This window comes from Callorhinus ursinus, unplaced genomic scaffold (assembly GCF_003265705.2).
Source record: "Callorhinus ursinus isolate GAN/ISIS: 27379988/994484 unplaced genomic scaffold, GSC_fseal_2.0 scaffold77, whole genome shotgun sequence".
NCBI lineage: Eukaryota > Metazoa > Chordata > Mammalia > Carnivora > Otariidae > Callorhinus > Callorhinus ursinus.
This window is the reverse complement of record NW_027397139.1, coordinates 2990189-3011585: the sequence shown is the minus strand read 5'-3', so window position 1 is coordinate 3011585 and position 21397 is coordinate 2990189. Positions and strand designations below refer to the sequence as shown.

Here is a 21397-nt window from a genome sequence, read left to right as displayed (position 1 = left end):
TAAATAAAAATCTTTAAAAAAGAAAAAACGGGTTTATCTGGGAATATCAGAAAATTGTAATATAGTACAAGGAAGCCCCAGCAAAACCACAGGCAAGTCTGGGGAAGAAAGGGAGCATGCTCCTTTTAGAGGAGGGGGGCATTGGGAGCGTCCTGCTATATAAAACATCCATTGGAGCAAACTGGAGGTTCCATGGGTTGCGGCTTCCCGTTGGCTGGACTGTGGCTGCATCTCATTGGCTGAGCTGTGACTGTCTCTCATTGGCTGGCCTGTGACTGTGTCATTGGCTGGACTGTTGCCACACAGGGAAATTATTCTCCTTCCTCCTGCGTGGAAAGTAAGGTAGTGCAGATTTGTAATGTGCATCTCTCCCTGTTAAGTCTGCAATTGGCCCCGAGGGAAGGGCTTGGGTGCTTTCTCTGTGGACTCCTGACTCCATTTTAGTCATGTCTCCTTTATTTGAAAAGAGCTGACGGGCTTCTGGGTGGTTTTCACCTGCTGGCTATTATGAATCAAGCTGCTGAGAGTATATGGAAATTAGTGTTGGTGTTCATCTTCACTTGTCTTGGGTCGATCAATACTAGGTGTGGAATTGCTGTATTGCACGGTAATGGTACATTCATCATTTTGAGGACGCACCAGACACCTCCAAATGGCTGCACCATTTTCCATTCCCAGCAGCAGAAATGCATGAGATCCCGCTTCCTCACGTCCTCACCAGCTCTTACTTGGATGGCTTTATAGCCATCCCTTTATTTATTTATTTATTTATTTAAATATTTTTATTTATTTATTTAAATTTTAAAGATTTTATTTATTCGACAGAGAGAGACACAGTGAGAGAGGGGATACAAGCAGGGGCAGAGGGAGAGGGAGAACCGCACTCCCTGTTGAGTAAGGAGCCCGATCTGGGACTCGATCCCAGGACCCTGGGATCATGACCTGAGCCAAAAGCAGATGCTTAATGACTGAGCCACCCAGGCACCTGGCTTTATAGGCATTCTAGTGAGTTTGAAGGGGTATCTGCATGTAGTTTGATGTCCATTTCCCTGATGACGAAGTCTAGCATCTTTTCCTGAACCTATTGGTCACTTGCGTATCTTCTTTTGAGAAGTATCTGCTCAATTATTAGATGTGGGCTTTTCCTAGCTACCCCTTATTAGGGTGAGGAGGCTCCGCTTTGTTCCTAGTTGGTTGAGTACTTTTGTTATGACAGGGTCATGGGTTTAGTCAGATGCCTTTTCTATGTCTGTTGAACTGGTCATGGGTTTTTGGTTTTTATTCTGTTCATAACGTTTATGATTGCAGTTTTGCTTGCTGAACCAGCCATTTTATTTCCTATAATGGGAAAGACCTGCTGCTGATTCCCAGGGGGTGTTCCACCAAGGAAGGGTTGCAACAGATAGCAATAGTAATCCCTGTTGGGTTGTCCCCAGCAACAGGGAGAGCCAGACACCGGGTGGCCAAACCGGGTCAAATAAAAGGAGAGGACTCACCATGCAGACACATAGGAATGTGTTTGTTTGTAGATCAAGACACATAGGAACATGTTTGTCTGAGATCAAGATCTGAATATAAGGGAACAAAGAAATTAAGGGGTTGGTCTCAAAAAAGCAAGGCAGCTGAGAGTCAGCAAGCGTCAGGAAAGGGTCCCACAGAATACATAACATGTGCAGATTCACCTTGCAGGAGCTGCTGTTGCCAACTGCGCCACATGTTGGGAATGGAGGTCTCAGGCGATGCGGGAGAGGAGAGGAAAGGGGTCCTTCGCCCACACAGGCATGCACAGTCCGATCTGTTCACCAAGACCTTCGGTTGTCTGAGGAGTACTAGAGTTAGGCCAGCTGAGGGGCTAAAAAGAGAAAGGAGAGGTAGGGGAGGATCCCGCTGAAGGGCAAGAGGGAAAATCCCTCACCTTTTTGGGCAAAAGGGTGGTTAGTCAGGCTCCCCCGGGGCTTTGGATCATCACCGAGGAATGACCTCAGCTGGAGGCCATCAGTTCCCCAAGGAGTACTAGAGTTGGTCCACCAAGATAAACTCCCACGAAATCCCTGGAGAATTTGACGAGAGGCCCGGCACAGCAGAAGGTCCCTAAATGTGGTCGCCAAATGTGGGGCGACCTGATCTGGTGGAGCTGGTGGCATGGGTGGGGAAAGAATTCACCCAAAGTAAAACAATAGACATAGAAGTTTATTGAATACACCATAGGGGAACAGCCAGCAGGACAGTAAAGGATAAGCTGCCCCTAGGTGGTGCTAAGGGGCAGGCTATAGTTACACGGTGAAGTGAGGAAGTATGGGAACATGTGGAATTTTCCTGTTTTGGTAACTGTGCCAGGTTGTAAGTAGCCCATTGGTTACTTGGGGCCTATGGCCATTTCCAGGTAGGTCACTTAATGAGCCTGTTTATATTAAGATGTGTGGTCACTGTGGGCCTTTGCCTTGCTGGTTATCTTTCCATTGTTCAAGCTTTTGCCCGAAAGTGATCTCTACACCATATTCACTGTCCCCGCCTTAAACTCACCCTGGGCTCTGTTACCATCAATCCCTCAGGGGCTCTCCTTCCTGGTGCCCTTCTCCTTGAATTCTGGGCACTGGGGTATGTATTTGAGGCCCTGCTGACTTCCATGATTCTTCCAGAACTGGAACTCCTCTTACACACCAGCTGTGTCAAGCCCCCGGGCCCTGTGTCCATGCTCATAGTCCACCTGATCCAGGGAAAGGGTCGGGTCTGCCTCTATTGGAATAGGAGGAACTGCACCAGGCTCCTTGACCTTGTTGCCTTCCAGGGTGAGAGCAGCACTGGAATCTATATGTCCACATTCTGGTTCAAGTTCTTGGGGCTGACAAGGCAATGATCATCTTTGATCAAGTCAAAGATGTGTTGTCTGAAAAAGTATTTCATTTTTCATTCTTTACCATGCTGGTCTGCATAGATCTGCTCTCTGTCAGTAAAAATAGCCTATATTTGGGTGTATGTAAGTCTGTATCAGCTGTTGTCATCACCCTCTGCTTCGGGTTCCTGGCCCTTCCCATCACTGAGTGTGCGGCAGTGGATGTGCTTGCGTGTTGTCACTTCCCACACGGGTGTGACTCAGGTCCTAGGAATGGAGTGCAGTTCCCTGCCTATCACCCCCGTCCTCCCACACACATGGGTGAGGAGGGAGCGTTGCTGCAATAGAATATGTGGGATGTTTCAGGACGCGGTGGTCTTTGCGGATGTGGCTGTGAACTTCACCCCAGAAGAGTGGGCTTTGCTGGATCGTGGTCAGAGAAGGCTCTACAGAGATGTGATGCTGGAGACCTGCTGGAACCTGGCCTCACTGGGTAAGCATGCCACCCCTCCCACTAGAGTTTTACGGAATGAATGTTTCTTACAATTCCTCCTGGGGCCGAGGAATGGGAATATGTTGAAGAAGAGACAGACATAGTCCAAGCCTTCATGGAAACTACCTAGGGTCACATACCTTTTCCATGAAAACGAAGTTTTATGTGTTAAATTGACTCTTTACTAGTCTGGACCCAAGTCGGAGACTCCCTAATTTTATAAATGTGAATGTGGTCTCCAGTGTCACTTTGGGGCAGGGGCACTGCTGTGTGGTTTTCACATCTATGAAAGTTACACAGTGGTTACTACATATTGGGCTCGGTAATGTTGCTCCAGTTAAACCCTCATTTAATGAGGAGGGAAGACGACAGACAGAGCTCCCCTGCTCCCCTGGACACTCTGAGGCAAGAACTACATGTATTCCAACTCACTCTGAAAATGATCTGAAGACTGCCAGAACAGATCTTTCGCAGCTATAGTCAGAAAGAGATGTCCTCATGGAAATGGGTAGGCGGGGCAGAGATGGGTATGGAAGCCAAACCCCACTGTGGCTATGCAAAAGTGGGTGGGACATCACAGGTAGAGAGAAGCAGGGAAATCAGTCCCCACACCAGGCACCCCTACCCCTGGGGACCACAGTGCAAAGACCCCAGGGCCCGGAACCCCTGCCTTTGCAAATCAGTGGGCCTTAAGTTTGGGAGCTAAAACATTAGTGGGGCTTAACTCCAGAAAAGATGGAGGGCTATAGAAAACAGAGTCTTCACTCTTTAAAGAGTTAGCACACTGTGTCAGGTGGCACAAGATAGAGCACAAAGCTGAATTTTGAAACGTACCTGGGTTATGTGTGAAGGAGATTTATTGCCTAATTTTAGGGCACACACTGGAGGCCCAGAGAGTTCTCTCTAGGAACTGACATGCTGGCAAGTGTCGTTTATCTTCCCTCCTTCACCCGAGATAGCCAGATACATCCGGGAGCCAGTTCTGACACTCTTCATCTGCATTGCTTATACTGGTTTTCCCCACTCAGCATTTCCCACCGACCCACCGCATCTAACCCATCTGCCCTGCGAGGTACCCGTCCAAAGTAGCTCCTGTCCAGCCACCCCTCACTTGGGACTAATGTCTCCCCATTGGGACTCCTGTCATACCACCCCTGTTATGCAACCCCAGTTGTGATGCCACTTCTCCAGCATGACTCCTGTCGCAGGGTGTGAAGGAACTAACCACACTGACCAGTGAGCCTGTACTAGCTGCAGCTGGGCCTTTCCGTCGCCTGGCCTCTCAACTAGCCGAGCTGGGGGCAACCTGCCCACTACTGCACCCACAGCAGTCACCACCCATCATTGCAGATAGCCATATTGAGGATTACCCGCATTCATCAGTGCACCCAGCATGGCTACAGCAGTACTTCTCAGCCAGGCATGTAGGAGAGCAAGCCCCACAAACCAATGTGCATATAGCAGCTGGGTCTCAGCCACAACAGGAGAGCACACACAGCCCACACCCGGAGCACCTGGTCCTGGTGTCCAGGGCGTGATTGTGGTTTAGGGTACCATAGGATGTCTTCTGTGTAAGGCCACTACTTTGAAGACTAGGAGATGTAGCTGCCTTACTTAATACATTGCCAACATAGTGAGAAGACAAAGGAATTTGTTGCAAAGAAAATAACAGGACAAAAGCACTGAAAATGAGCTAAATCATATAGAGATAAGTAATCTACCAGATGAAGAGTTCAAAGTAATGGTCATGTAGATACTCCCCAGACTTGAGAGAAGAGTTCATGAACACAGTGAGCACTTCAACAAGGAGATAGAAAATATAAACAAGAACCAGTAGCAGCTATGGAATACCATAAATGACATGAAAAATATACTAGAGGGAATCCATAGGAGATTAGAGGATGCTAAACAGGTATCCGCAATCTGGAAGATGAGGTAGTGTGGGAAGCAACCAAGCTGAATAGCAAAATTACAGTAACTGTGAGAAATAAATAACTGAGGATAAGTTCATGGACCTCTTTGGCCACAGCAATGATAATAACATTTGCATTATAGGGGTCTAAGGAGGAGAAGGGAAAGAAAAGAGCAGAAACTTCTTTGAAGATACTATGGGTGAGGAGTTCTCAAATCTGGGCATGAAACAGATATCCAGGTCTGCAAAGTACAGCAGGGCTAAACTGGAAGAACAAAAGGAGGTCCACACCAACATTTATAATAAAATGGGGAAAAAATGAAATATAAAGAGGTTATCTTAAAGCAGCTAGAGAAACCAAACTCTAAACTACAAGGGAAATTCCATAAGGCTATCAGCTGATTTTTCAGGAGAAAAATGGCAGGCCAGTCGGGAGTGGCATGATACATTCAAAGTGCCAAAAGGAAAAAAAACCCTACAACCAAGTATATTCTACTCAGGAAATTCATCACTCAGAATTGAAAGAGATAAAAAGATTTCCAGACAAACAATAATTAAAGAACTTCGTCACCATGAAACCATCTTTTTAAAAAAATCTTTTATTTATTTATACGAGGAGAGAGAGTGCACATGCACAATGTGGGGGCAGAGGGAAGGGGAGAGAGAGAGAATCTAAGTGGACTCTGCACCAAGCGTGGAGCCCAATGTGAGGCTCGATCTCAAGACCCTGAGATCATGACCTGAACCAAAATCAAGAGTTGGATGCTCGAATCACTGAGCCACCCAGGCATCCCACCATTAAATCAGCCTTATTAATCATGAAGTACCTCTTTTAAGTGGAAAAGAAAAGGTAATAACTAAAAGCATGAAAATTATGAAAGGATATATAAATTGCTGGTAGTTGGAAACATAAAGTTAGTAAATAAGTCATTTAGAAAGCTGTTATGAAGGCTAAAACACAAAAGTAGTAAAATCATTTGTATCTTGAGGTTAATCCATGGATACAGAGGAACAGATGTGAAATATGGGGTGCCTAGCTGGCTTAGTCGGAGCATTGGCCTCTTGGTCTCAGGGTCATGAGTTTGGGCCCCACATTGGGCTTACATCTTCCTTAAAAAACAAACAAAACAAAACAAAAAAACCACTGTGGGGGTGCCTGGGTGGCTTAGTCAGATAAGTGTCTGCCTTTGGCCCGGGTCATGATCTCAGGGTCCTGGGATCCAGCCCCACGTCAGGCTCTCTGCTCAGAGGGGAGTCTGCTTCTCCCTCTCCCTCTGCCCCTTACCCAGCTCCTGCTCTCTCTCCCTCACTCTCACTCTCTCTCAAATAAGTAAATCTTAAAAAAAAAGAAAAAAGCATTTAAGAGACTAGCTAGAAGTACATGCTCCTCAATAATTACTTCCAATGTAGGTAGACTAAATGCTCCAGTCAAAAGGCATATACTGATTGAATGATTAAAAAAAAAAAAAAAGAACCCATCTATAGTCTGCCTAAAAGGGAGACACAGTACAGACTGAAAGTCAAGTGGGTTAAAATAGATTTTCCATGCAAATAAAAGCGGGGTAAAAAGTAGAGATCGAATACTTACATGAGATATAGTAGATGTCACAGCAAAGACTATAACAAGGGACAGAGACTGCCGTGACATGAAGATAAACAGATCAATGAAACAAAAGTAGTATAACAGTTGATTATATCTACACATACAGCAGGGAACGCCTAAATATATAAAGCAAATATTAAGAGAAATAAAGGCAGAAAATGACAGTAGTAAGTAATTGGAGGAGGATTTAACACTCTACTAATGTGCTTACATTGAACGTCCAGACTGAAAATAAGTAGAGTGGATTTCAGTGACACATTACACCAGGTGGACATAATGAACATTCCATCCCACACGGCAGAATACACATTCTTTTCAAGTGCGTGAGGAACATTCTCCAGGATAGTTCATATGTTAGACCACAAAACAAGTCTCAGTAAATTTACGAAGACTGTAATCTTTTTTTTTTAAGATTTTATTTATTTATTTGACAGAGAGAGACACAGCGAGAGAGAGAACACAAGCAGAGGCAGTGGGAGAGGGAGAAGTAGGCTTCCCGCTGAACAGGGAGCCTGATGTGGGGCTCGATCCCAGGACCCTGGGACCATGACCTGAGCCGAAGGCAGACGCTTAACAACTGAACCACCAGGTGCCCCTGAAGACTGTAATCTTATGAGGCATGTTTTCTATGCACAACAGTATGAAATTACAAGTCAATAACAAGAAAAGGAAGAAGCTCAAATGTGTTGAAGCTAAACAGCATGCTACTAAACACCAATGGGTCAACAAAGAAGTCAGAGAGGAATCAGTAAAATACCTGGAGCTAAATAAAAATAAATGCATGATGGAACATTTTTGGCCTGTGCAGCACAAGCAGTGGTAAGATGGAAGTGTATAGTGATATGGGCCTGCCTCAGGAAACAAGAAAAATCTCAAACAATCGAACCTTACACCTAGAGTGTAAGGTACACTAGAAAAAGAAGAATAAGCAAAGCCCAAATTTATAAGGAAGGAAATCATGGAGAGCAGAACAGAAATAAATGAAATGGAGGTTAAAAAATAGAAAAGATCAATGAAACTAAGAGCTGGTCTTTTGAAAAGATAAAATTGATAAAATCTAGCCAAACTAATCAAGAAAACAAGAAACAAATTGATAAAATCTAGCCAAAGTAATCAAGAAATCAAGAAATTCTAATTTCTCAAAATCAGAAATGAGAGAAAAGTTAAAATTGACACCACAGAAATACAATGGGTTATGAGATTACATGGGAAATTGTATAGCAACCAATTGCACCACCCAGAGAAATAGATAATTTTTAGAAACTAATCTGCCAAGATGAGATTAGGAAGACATAGAAAATGTAAACAGACTATTACTAGAAACAAAAGCGAATTACTAATCAAAACACATTGAGGAGAAATCCAGGACCAACCACGTGACCTCACAGGTACATTCTACCAAGCAGATAAAGAAGAGTTAATACCTATTATTCTCAAACTACTCCAAAAAATAGAACAGGAAGGAATGCTTCCAAGTTCATTCTGTGATGTCAGCATTACCTTGATACCAAAACCAAAGACACTACAAAAAAAAAAAAAATTCACAGACAAATATCCCTGAGGAACATAGATGGAAAAGTACTAAAGAAAATATTAGCAGGCTGAATTCAAAATACATTAAAAGGAGCATTCACCATAATAAAATGGGATTTATTCCAGGGGTGGAATGAATTTTTAATATATGCATATCAAGCAGTATGATATACCACATCAATGAAATAAATTATAAAAACCATGTGATCATCTCCATAGATGTAGAAATCATTTGACAGAATTCAACCTCCATTCCTGATAAACACTCTCAAACAGATGTATATACAAGGAATATACCTCAACAGACCATAGGCCATAGATGACAAACCCACACTAATATACTCAATGGTGAAGAGCCAAAAGCTTTTTCTCTAAGATCAAGAACAAAGCAAGGATGTCCACTCTCACCAGTTTTATTCAACATAGTGGTGGAAGTCATAGGCCTACTAGTCAGACAACATAAAGAAATGGGAAGTAAGCAACTGTTTAAGAAAATTGTCAATATCTTCAGATAATATGAAAGTATATATAGAAATTCCTTAAGACTTCACCAAATACTATTAAACTAACAAATGAATTTAGAAACGTTGCAGGATACAAAATTAATATACCAAAATCTGTTGCATTTGTATAACTCGTAACAAAATAGCAGAGAGAAATTAAGAAAACAATCCTATGTTTAATTCCTTCAAAAACTGTAAGATACGGTAAATAAATGTAAGAAAGGTAAAAGACCTGAAGGTGAAAGACTGAAATCTATATTTATTTTTTTAAGATTTTATTTATTTATTTGACAGAGAGAGACACAGCAAGAGGAGGAACACAAGCAGGGGGAGTGGGAGAGGGAGAAGCAGGCTTCCCGCTGAGCAGGGAGCCCGATGGGAGGCTCAATCCCAGGACCCTGGGATCTTGACCTGAGCTGAAGGCAGATGCTTAACAACTGAGCCACCCAGGTGCCCCCCCTTTTTAAAGATTTTATTTATTTACTTGACAGAGAGAGACACAGCAAGAGAGGGAACACAAGCAGGGGGAGTGGGAGAGGGAGAATATAAGACATTTAATGAAGAAAATTGAAGATGACACACTAAATGGAGAAATAAACCCTTGTCATGGATTGCAAGGGTTAGTATTTTTAAACATGCCCATACCATGAAAAGCACCCTGCGTGTTCAGTGATATCCCTATCAACATACTAATAGTACTTTTTGAGCGAAAAATTTAAAAATTTGAATGGAAACAAAATATTCCAAATATACCAAAGCAGTGTGGAAAAAGTAAACCAAAGCTGAAGATATAACAATCCCAGATTTCAAAGTATACCACAAAACTCTACTAATCGAAACGGTATGTTACTGGCACAAAAACAGACACATGGGTCAAGGGAACAGAATAGAGTCTAGAAATAAACCCATGCTTATATGGTGAAATTATCCACCAAAAAGGAGCTGAGAATATACAATGGGGAAAGACTCCCTTCAATAGCTGGTGTTAAGAAAATGAGACAGCTATCTGCGAAAGGATGAAATTGGACCACCTTCTTACACCTTACACAACAGTAAACTCTATATGGATTGAATACCTAAGTGTAAGACTTGAAACCGTACACCTCTTAAGACAAAACAGAATTGTCTTGAAACAGAATTCATGGACATCAGCCTTAGCAGTACTTTTATGGAATTATCCCTTCAGACAAGGGAAATGAAAGGGAACATTTTAAAATGGGGCAGAGGAACATAGTAGACATTTTCCCAAAGAAGATATACAGATGGCCACTAGGCACATGAAGAAGCTGCTCAATATCACTAATCATCAAGGAAGTGCAAATCAAAACCACAAATGAGATATCACCTCACAGCAGCCAGATTTGCTGGTATCAAAAAGACAAGAAATAACAAGTATTGGTGAGGGTGCGGAGAAAAGGAAACTCATCTTTGCTGGTGGGAAGGTAAATTGGTGCAGCCCCCATGGAAAACAGTATGGAGGTTCCATAAAACAGCACAGAAGTACCATATCATCTATAATTCCACTTCTGGGTATTTAACCATAGAAAAAACACTAATGTTCATTGTAGTGTTAGTTACAATACTCAACATATGGAAGGAACTCACGTGTCCATCAACAAGATGAATGGTTAGTGATGTGGAAAATGCATATAAGGGACTGCTACTCAGCTCTGCAAAAAGGTTGAAGTCTTCCCATTTGTGAAAACATGGATGGACCTAGAGGGTATTCTTCCAAGTAAATAAGTCAGACAGAAAGGTAAACACCATACTTTACTTATACGTGGAATCTAAATAGCAAAATGAATGAACAAACAACAGAAAATAGAAACAGACTTAAAACTAGAACTATAGAGAACAAATTGGTGCTTGTGAGATTGGAAGGGTATGGAGGGAGAGGTAAAATAAAGGGGATTGAGTGGTACGAAGTCACACTTAGTAAATATGGGAATGAAAAGTACAGCAGATGGAATATGATCAATAATATTGTATTAGTTTTCTATAGTAACATGATATTTATACTTACTGTGGTGGGCATTTTGTAATTATATAATTGTTGAATCACTGTGTTGTACATCTGATGCTAATATTAATGGTCGATATGCTTCCACTAAAAAATGAGAAAAGAAAGAAGAAAAAAAAGTTCCCACTTACCCATCATCATTGAATTCGAAGAATAAAGTAAGGGCCCATCATCCAGATTGCTTGTTGCTCTTCACCTCCCTCATGCTGTGCTGTTCTCCAGGGGCTGGGCAGCAGCCACACACACCATCCAACCTCCGAGTGGCAGTTGGGGCAGTCCAGGCAGGCTTCACCGAGGGCCTCTGTGCCTTCAGAACATCCTAGCAACCCTCAGTTGGGCCAGGTTCTGGAGAAGGGAACAGCATTTGGACATGTCCATTAGAAACGTGACTCAGTTTTGTTGAAGAAGGGTGATTTTGTCACTTACCTGGCTTCCAGGTCGGACCGTTCATTCATCCTCACCCACATTGCAAGCCTTTCTGTATTCCTCTTATAGAGGTAGGGTGCGGATGTGTGTATCTTGCCCAGGTCCTTTCTGCTTTCCTTTTCTGATAACACTTATCTCCACATTAGTCTCCATCAATTTTGAAGTATTTCTGAGTAAACGGGCTGCGCTACATACACTTTCCTCTTACTGCCAAAGTCCCAAATCACTAGGGTCCTCAGAAGTTTTCTTTGATCACTTGTCCATTCTTCCTGATGAGCTTCATTTACATTTTGTGATGAGTATATGAATCGAAATCAACATATGGTCTATTTTCTTACCTTCAAACATCAGATCATTCCCAAGAAATTAAATTATGCTACCAATTTTTGCAGTTTGTCCCAGTCAGGATAAAAGGAGTGCATCGAGGACGCAGTGGAATATTTTGCAGAATGAGTTACCCAGTGAAGAGAAAATAGTCATATTTGCAAGAAATGATTCGTGTTCTGTTTTTGGAGAAAACCGGAAATTTCATAGCAGTGGAGATCAGACCCAAACCCAGGAAGGGCATTTGAGGTGAGTGACACTCCTACAGGAGAAGGGGATCAGGGCAGATTGTGAGACTAACTTGAAATTAGAGAATAGCTGAAAGCATACCTCAATAATTGTATAACCATAATTTTCACATGATGGAATTTTAATGAATGCATTCTAGATATTTATCATCTGAAAACTAATGGTGGAAGTTGGAAACAATGGTGAGAAAAGCTGTATCTGAGAAACCTAGGGTGTTATGACTATATTTGAGTCCTCAGCCAATGCATTAAGCTTGTTTCACTTTGTTACCATGGAGACAGTGCCAAAAATGTACCCATTCATTGAAAATGGCCATTATGTAGCCAAATAATCATTTATAAGCATCAGTAGATCATTAATAAAAGAGTTTGGTTATAATCATTATTCTCTAACAGTGTGCCTTCCTATTTTGAACAGAAGTCATTTGGTGGAGCGTGTCTGTGAAAGCAATGAAGGTAATCAATGTGGAGATACCGTAAACCAAATTACTAGTTTTACTGTGCATGAGGAGTGTACTACTGGAGATAAATCCTGTGAATGCATTAAGTGTAGAGAAACCTTCACAGATGGTTCTTTCCCTGAGAACCCAGGAAGATCTCATCCTGGACACACACCTAGTCCCTGTGAGGAATGTGGGCCAGCCTGCAGGTGTGTCTTGAGCCGCATCACTCACTTGGACGCAGACCTTGTAGAGAAACCCTATGAACATCGTGAACATCAGGACTCTGGCACAGCATTTAAGAGATACTTGAAGAATCTCAGCAGTAAAAAATCTTTAGAGTGCAAGAAATGTGGAAAAGTTTTCACTCGCACCTCATCCTTTCAGGATCATGTGCAAGGTCACTGTGGACAGAATGTCCGTGTGTGTGATGTATGTGGGAAAGCTTTTATGTATAATTCTGATCTTACACGTCATGTGAGAACTCACACTGGGGAGAGACCATATAAATGTGTGGAGTGTGGGAAAGCCTTTAGGTCTACTTCAAGCCTGCAAAGACATGTGGGGACACACACTCGGGAAGAACCCTATAAATGTCAGCAGTGTGGAAAAGCCTTCCCTGATCACTACTCCCTTGAAGAACACATGAGAAGACACAAAGAGGACAGACCCTTGGAATGTAAGGAGTGTGGGCAAAGTTTCAGGAAGCATCTACCTTTTGAACGTCACATGACCACACACAATGTAGTGAAACCCTATGAATGTAAGCAGTGTGGCAGAGCCTTCAGGTATCACACAGCCCTTGGAGTACATATGAAGACACATACTGGGGACAGACCCTACAAATGTAAGGAGTGTGGGAAAACTTTCCGGAAGTGTGAACATTTTAAACGTCACATGACCACACACAGTACTGTGAAACCCTACGAATGTAACCGGTGTGGCAGAGCCTTCCGGGATCACACAGACCTGCGAATACATATGAGGACACACACTGGGGAAAGACCCTATGAATGTCAGCAATGTGGGAAGACCTTCAGATATCTTGGAAATCTGCGAGAACATGTGACAACACACACTGGGGAGAGACCATATGAATGTCAACAGTGTGGGAAGACCTTCAGGTATAACTCATGCCTGCGAGAACACATGAGGAAACACACTGGAGAGAGACCCTATAAATGTCAGCACTGTGGAAAAGCCTTCATTCGTCACCACACCCTTGTAGTACATACTGTGAGAAGGCACACAGAGGGTGGACACTTGGAATGTAAGGAGTGTGGTGAAACTTTCAGAAAGCATCGACCTTTTGAACGTCACATGGCCACGCACAATGTCCTGAAACCCTATGATTGTAAGGAGTGTGGCAGAGCCTTTAGGTATCACAGAGACCTACAAGTACATATGAGGACGCACACTGGGGAAAGACCCTTTAAGTGTCAGCAGTGTGGGAAAGCCTTTAAGTCTCCTGCAAACCTTCGAGCACATATGAGGACACACACTGGGGAAAGCCCCTGTGAGTGTCAGCAGTGTGGCAAAGTCTTCTCGACTCCTGGAAACCTGCGAGTACATATGAGGACACATACTGGGGAAAGACCCTGTAAATGTGAGCAGTGTGGGAAGGACTTCACAACTCCTAGAAACCTGCGAGCACATATGAGGACACACAGTGGAGAATGACCATGTAAATGTCAGCAGTGTGGGAAAGCCTTCAGCTCTCCTGGAAATCTACGAGCTCATGTGAGGACACACAATGGGGAAAGACCCTGTAAATGTCAGCAGTGTGGGAAAGCCTTCACCTGTACTGCATCCTTACGAGTACATATGAGGACACACACTAGAAAGCGACCCTATGAATGTCACAACTGTGGCAAAACCTTCAGGAGTCCATCACACCTGGAAGCACACATGCGGACACACACTGGAGAGAGACCTTTTAAGTGTATAGAGTGTGGGAAAGCTTTCAGTCAGCCTCAGTGTTTTCAAGATCATTTGAAAACGCACAGCACAATTAAACCCTATGAATGCATGGAGTGTGAGAAAACATACAAGTTTCCCTCATCCCTTCGAGTGCATATGAAGAAACACACTGGGGAGAGACATTCACTCGTCACCACTCCCTTCAAGAACACGTGAGGATGCGCAGTGGACAGTATCCCTCTGAATCTAAGGACTCTGGTAAGATTTTCCAGTGTCCCATAGACATGTAAGTACGTGTGATGACACAGGGCAGAACCGTAAGAATATCTGCACTGTGAGAAAGCCTTCCGTTGTCCCTCTTCTCTTCGAGGACATGTGTGAAAGCACAGTGATATGAAACCCTATGAACTTAAGAACCATGGAAAAGTCGTCAGGTACCTCATCAATCTAGGAGCACAGACCCTGTGGGAAAGCATTTATTCTCTCTAAAATCATTTTTAAAATGAGAGCCAATACCTGGAGATGAACCTGAATGGACACAATTTTGGTAAATCTTCTGGTATCAACTTTATGTATTTTGTTCATGAAAATGTTAGTGGGGCAGAAATTGTTTCATTGTTATAAACATGGTTTTGTTTTTGCAAGTGCCTCTTCCTTGATAGAGATGCGAAGTGTCTTACTCCTAGTTCATGTCGCTGATGTGAACACTAATGGTGGTAAGTCCTCTGCATCTGTACCACATAGACTTTGTTATCTCAGACGTGGAGTAATCACATGGTTATGTAAAACATGTCTCTTTTCCATTACAGTGTCTCTTGGACTCAAGTTGATAAGAATGTGTCTGTGGGAGGGGTATGTGCATACAACTTTATATAAAGTTGTATATAAGTATACAAAAACTTTCTTATGCTCACATTCCAAAATTTTCTTAATGTATGATCATCACATGAGACTTTTATTGTTGCAAGTTCTTTTCTGTTGTCTTTTGCAGATACTGGAATTTCCTGACTCTGTATCACCTCTACATTTCAGTCTTCATTATTGAAATACATGTTTTCACATAAATTTTCTCTTTTTATTGAATGAAAAGTTAAATTTCTGATGTTGGTTTATCTTTTCTGAGAGGCATTTTTGGTGTCTTTGGTCGATTTTGTTCTAAATGTGACTTGGAAGAACATGCCTTTTGAAAGAACATGCCTTTTGACCATGACTCTGGATTGCTTTTTTTTTTTTTTTTTTGTGATCAGTGATTGTGGTAGAAATATCAGTGAGGTGCTTTTTTTGGCCCCAGGAGGTCAAGTCCGCTGTGCATAGTGCCATTAATATCAGCTAGAACTCCTGCCAAAATACGGCATATGGTAAATTTTAAACATAGGAGCCTCTTCAGTTTTATCCACATTGGATCTAACAACATTTCATTATTTCCATAATATTCCATAGTCCTGAGGTACCCCAAAGGCATACCAGTTGGACTAAATGTTTGTGTTTTTACCCTTGGCAAAAGTAGGGTGTATAACTCATCCTATTGGGTTGGACATCAAATGGAAAAATATTGTTGTCTCAGTACCTTCAAAAGAATTTGCAGGGTGCTTGGATGACTAGGTCAGTGGATTGTGCAACTCTTGGTCTTGGTGTTGTGGGTTTGAGCCCCACATTCTGTGTAGAGATCATGGAAAATAAATCAAAAAATAACATCTTAAAAAGAAAAAGGATTTGCAGTAGCACACCCAAGATAATATTTACCACTTTCATCTTTTTTGAAATACCCACTAGTAAACTATGAAAAAAACTTTCTTCCTGGGGCGCCTAGGTGGCTCAGTTGTTAAGTGTCTGCCTTCGGCTCAGGTCATGATTCCAGGTCCTGGGATTGAGCCCCGCATCGGGCTCCCTGCTCGGTGGGAAGCCTGCTTCTCCCTCTCCCACTCCCCCTGCTTGTGCTCTCTCTCTCTCTCTCTCTCTCTCTCTCTCTCTGTCAAATAAATAAATAAAATCTTTAAAAAAAGAGAAAGAAAGAAAAAGAAAAAAACTTTCTTCCTTAGAAGAGTGACATGTAAAATGCCACAGGGACTCAAAACATGACGTGTCAGCATTAAGTCATGAGGGGTTTTGTCTGTATCCCAGTGTGCTCTGGTTCCAAGATCAGATGCCATAAGTATTTATCTTGAGTTTAAGCAAAATGTAATTTTTTGAGACTTTATGTCCCTTTAAAGCCAAAAGTTTTAACAAGTAGATGATGCCTTCCATTGAAGGGAGGCAGAGAATGAAGTTATCTCCATAGTATAACAAAGCAGAGATGCAGAAAACCCTGTCATCCAGAGCTGCCTTAGAGGTTTGTGAAAAGTACAAAAGACTTTCTGTGATTCCCAGCAATATGACTGTCCATGGGTATTATCCAAGTGAAAGAAAAACTCGCTACACTTATCAACTGAAATACCAAATCCACTGCATAGATGAATTACAATGAAAAATTTCCTCTAGTGGCAATGGATGTCAGTAGCCTAGGGGTTAGGAACAAGAGTGTGGAGGGATGAAAATGTTATTTATTGCTGAGAGGTCCTAGACAGATATCCATTGTCAGCCATTGGGTTTTCTCACCAGGAAAACGGGTGTTACAGGGTATAGTGGAGGGGATTGTGATGGGCTTGATCCCCTGAAGGGCTCCTTTATACAGTATTGTCTCATTCTGCCAAGAGATTTTGATAAATACAGTTTTATCTTTATGAGGTACAATGTGGATTCTGCCAATATCAGTTGAACATGTTGCCCATAAAGAACAAGGTAGCTGATCCAATAGGAACAAATGACCAGTATTCCCAGGCTCTGCTATGGTGCCATCAGAGACAAGAGTGTAGAAAAGAGGCCATGGGGTCGTGTACTTCCCCTGGTTGATTATTTTGATTACTGCTGCCAAATTCTGGAATTATTTGCCCATTTTGAGGAAATCAAATTCTGGCATGATACTTTTCTACGAAATGCCAGGTGCACACATAAATAGAGGAGAAGTAACTAAGGAGAAGGTGAGTATCTCCAAGGGCCTAGACGAAAAGAATAGGCTGAGAGACAGGAACCTGTGGAGATTTAAGGCCCCCACTGTTGGAGCTGTTTTAGTCCTTGTGAGCAGGGGCTGCTTTCCATCAGGAAGTTGGCCACCAGGAGTGTAGTTCTGGTGTCAACAAGGACAGAGACTCATTCCCAATGTGGAGGTGGTTCCACAAGTTGATTAAGAGGGAGCCCTGGGAACAGCCCCTATAGTTCCTTAGAGCCCTGTCTTTGGGAATGTGGAGAATGTTGGAACATCCAGCTAGAGGGATGCAGGTGCCTGGAGTGCTTAGGTTTGTAACAAGCTTTCTTTGATATCCTGGCTGTTTGCAATACTAGCAGAAAGTACAGTTTTTTAAAACTGTTTCATATGCTGTAACTGAAAATAGAGTATTTAAAGACAATTTGGAGTCAATTGTTATCATCATGAAAAGGCCCATCAGGTTTTTGTGTGCAAGTCTGAATTTTGTTGCACTCAACAGGCTTAAGCGAAGATAGTATAATTGTTCAGTAGTATTTCCAGGGAGTTTGCTACATTCCTGCATAAATGTGCTGTTTCCCTAATACTTTTTAAGATGTTCCTATCAGGCCACATTCATCCAGTGTTTGGCCTGGCCCTCACCAACAAGCATATGAGCTAATTGCTATAAATCTGAGAACCAGATTGGTAACTTTGAATAACTATTAAATTCTTAAGCACACCTATGGGGATCCTCAGTCACGTTGGGAAATGCTGACTCCGGCTCACAGTTCCGTCTTGAATGCAGGGAATTGCATTCCTGCAATCCAGGGAATGCCAGAAATTGAGGTTTATTTGGATCCCCAAATGAGCCTGTCTTAACAGGTTCGGGAGAGGAAGGACTGAGGAGGGAATCAGAGGAAAAGGGGCCTTCAGAGAAAGGATTAGAAGGAGGGGGGTACACAGGAGGCAGGGATAGGGCAGAGGGAAGAGAGGGAGAGGGCACTGGAGGGCTGGTCTGCACACTAGGTGGTCGCAACTCTCTGGAGACAAAGATGGGGGAGGGACAAAGTATCAGAAGCCATTTTGATACCTTTCAAAGGTTTGCCTCTGTTAATTTAGAAGTAGTGTTTTAATTTAGAAGTAGTGTTTTGCAGAGAAGCAACATTAAGTCCTGATAGTGTTTGGAAGCTTCAAAATACTCATTGAAGTAGGCATCCTATCTGGTTTGACAATTGTAGAGCCATGGCTGTTCAATTCAGTTTTGATAAGAGTCAATTTGGGGACATCAAAAGTTCCCCATAAGGACCATTGATGGTCTAAGTTCTTGTGAAGTTAGTCCATTTAGTTAGAAATGCATGTGAGGAGAGACCATAGTTTTTAAGCATAACACCAGAGGGCACCACAAAATGGGGACAAAGCATTTTGATGGCTGGGATCCCATTTCTAAGCTTTTTTTCTTTAGAACAAAAAGAGAAATTCCTAAAAACCACTCTTTCAACAAGAACAGGCTGGTTTTCAAAAGGAGTTGGTCCGAAGGCCAGCACAGTTCCAGGTAGGAATAATGTGAAATGGGGTCTGGAGGCTAATGGTCAAGAAAGAACTTGGAATCATCTTTAGAGCAAAGAGGGTAGTTTTATCAAAGCACAGGGACAGGACCCAGGGGCAGAGCAAGCCGCACTGGGGTTGTGAGGGGTGGCTGGTTATATATTTTCAAGTTGAGAGGCAATTAGGGATAGTATAAGTCTCTAAGGAATTTGGTATCAAAGTTTTAAGGACCTTGGACTAGCTGTTATTAGAAAAAGTCATTTATTACTGTCTAGTAAAACCTTAGTTCTGAGACCCTTCAGGTGTATATCAGTGAGCCATAGGCTTGGAGGATGATTGTGAATATATATCTTGGGGGGTAGAGTTAAAGGAAGTTTCCTACGGGATTTTTATATGTTAAAGGGGACTGACAGGATCATGGAAGTAGGGCTAATGTTAAGCTAAGGTTGCCTTTTGCCCTTAATAAAGTATTAACATCAGGGCAGTGAGTTCCTAGAGGAATGTCACTCTGCCTGTCTTAAGGACTTGCCAATGGTTTGTAGGTTGTAAGGAAATTTAATTTTTCTTTTGCGTTCATTCTCCACATCATTTCCCCCTGAGCAGTTGTGACCCTTAAATCTTAACAGTTGCTGAGGGTGGAAGGTCTTACCTTCTGTAACTTCACCCTGCTCAGTGGGGGTTGTAGAGATGTCCCTACCTATGGGTCTAGTTTGGTCAGTTGGGGATTTACATATATAGGAGTTACAAAAGGCAGAGGCTGCTGAATCCAAGGGAGACCCCATGTATGGAACTCCCCTAGTGGAAAGGATCATCTGTTGGCTTGACCCAATGGCAGTGAAGGAGTCTTGGCACCAGGTGGAGAGACATGGCAGAAAAGAGCAAAGCATAATTATTGTAACAAGGAAGAAAGAAGAAAGAAGCCCAAATAAGAGTGATTTCATAGCTGACAAATAGTCTTACAGTCCAGGAGTTCAATCATCACTAAAGGAAGGAGAGGGATTGTTAAAGTGCCTATTTGAGTATTCAGGTCAGGTAGAAACCCAGAAATATTATTGTGATAACCCGGAATGTATACACAGCATTCTGTTTTTATCATAGCACAAATTCTACCTTGTGCAGCAGTTAACACATCTCCTGCATTCTGTTTTGTAAAACTGCTTTACACATTGTGCTATGATATTTATCCCAGATTTGATATATTCCATCCAGTATATACCTGGATTTGGCTAAGGTGGCTGCTATATGCTTAGTTAAAGCCTCTACTTGCAATTTTATATCACTAGAGGCAGTTCCTGGGACAAATATGGCTAAGGGTTAAAACCATCAAGAAGCCCTCTTTGGTTGAGGTCTAGCCTTAACAATATCCTAATTATGAGGAATCACTGGGAAGTGGGAGAAGACTTGTCCCAGACATAGGGCATTCCCAAGTGCATCATCCAGTCCAGGCATAATTATAGTGAGGCCACCCACCATAGTTAACCACATGGAGTGGAGTACACTCTGGCTTAAGGAGTGATTTTGCCATCCCAACCACACAGAATTGGTCAAGGTGTTCCTTGAATCATACAATTGTTGGGGGATCCATTCCATCTTCCAGCTGTTTAAACAATCATATGTCCCTCGGGTACTGTTATTATCTTGACAGAATAACAAGCAAGAAGATTGGCTGTTCATGAGCTGTTGTGGATATTTTTCTTAAATTCACCTCAAGTTGTCTAGCTTAGGCAAACATCAAACATTCAGAGACAATCAGAACTAGAACTTAACATCAGTAAAGGTGTGTTATTGAAACACAATTTTTCTTTACTCTCTAAAATCAACATTATTTTCAGGATGATTATTAGCCAAACCAAGACTAACTCATTTGCATGGCGCCTGGGTGGCTCAGTAATTAAGCAACTGCCTTCAGCTCAGGTCATGATACCAGGATCCTGGGATCGAGCCCCGCATCGGGCTCCCTGCTTGGCAGGGAGCCTGTTTCTCCCTCTCCCACTACCCCTGCTTGTGTTCCTGCTCTCGCTGTCCCTCTATCTGTCAAATAAATAAATAAAATCTTTTTTTTAAAGACTAATTCATTTGCAATACAAGTCCAATTTTAACAAATTTGGCCTGATTATTTACATAAGCTCAGTAAGAATGGTGATTGGCCATATAGATCTTTTAAAATCTGCTTGGCTGGAACTTTTTATATGGAATCCAGATTGAACTTTTAGTATTCTCTCTAATCCAGAATCCAGGTACTTGCCATCAGACATGCCTGTGATACCTTTAGATTTGTGTGAATTCCTCTTCTCAAGGTCCCCACAATATCCTGAGGTTCCTGCACCTGCCAGGAGGAGACATTCTTCACTTACCTGGGGAGACTCCTGGGAATTCTGTAAGCAGGGTATCAGACCAACATTCCCAAGGGGCTTTCTGGCTCCATATTTTATAAAGTCAACCTCAGTTCCTTAAAGCTGTCTGGTCATAGCTCAGTCTATATATGTCTCTCTCAAATATGACATTCCAGTCAAAGCCTTGGTAAAATAACCAATGTTTCCAATGGTGTCCTGTTACAAGTTGGACAGATTCTTGTTGACTTATTCCAATGATTATA

At 42.4% G+C, this 21397-nt stretch overlaps 1 protein-coding gene and 1 long non-coding RNA gene across 2 annotated transcripts in view; one reads left to right on the top strand and one right to left on the bottom strand.

The window, feature by feature from the left end:
* Window positions 1-18178, top strand: part of LOC112815242 (uncharacterized) — a 27058-nt gene extending 8880 nt beyond the window's left edge. The window contains exons 2-4 of the mRNA XM_073887329.1: window positions 3200-3326; window positions 11716-11896; window positions 12314-18178. Coding sequence (XP_073743430.1) covers window positions 3200-3326; window positions 11716-11896; window positions 12314-14015 — 2010 coding nt within the window. The 3' untranslated portion in view covers window positions 14016-18178. The remainder of the gene's footprint in view (window positions 1-3199; window positions 3327-11715; window positions 11897-12313) is intronic.
* LOC141371568 (uncharacterized) lies at window positions 1533-21397 on the bottom strand. Its single transcript, XR_012376638.1, has 3 exons — window positions 21166-21397; window positions 11029-11242; window positions 1533-1852 (listed from the first exon to the last, which is right to left on the bottom strand). It is a non-coding gene; the product is annotated as an uncharacterized lncRNA (long non-coding RNA).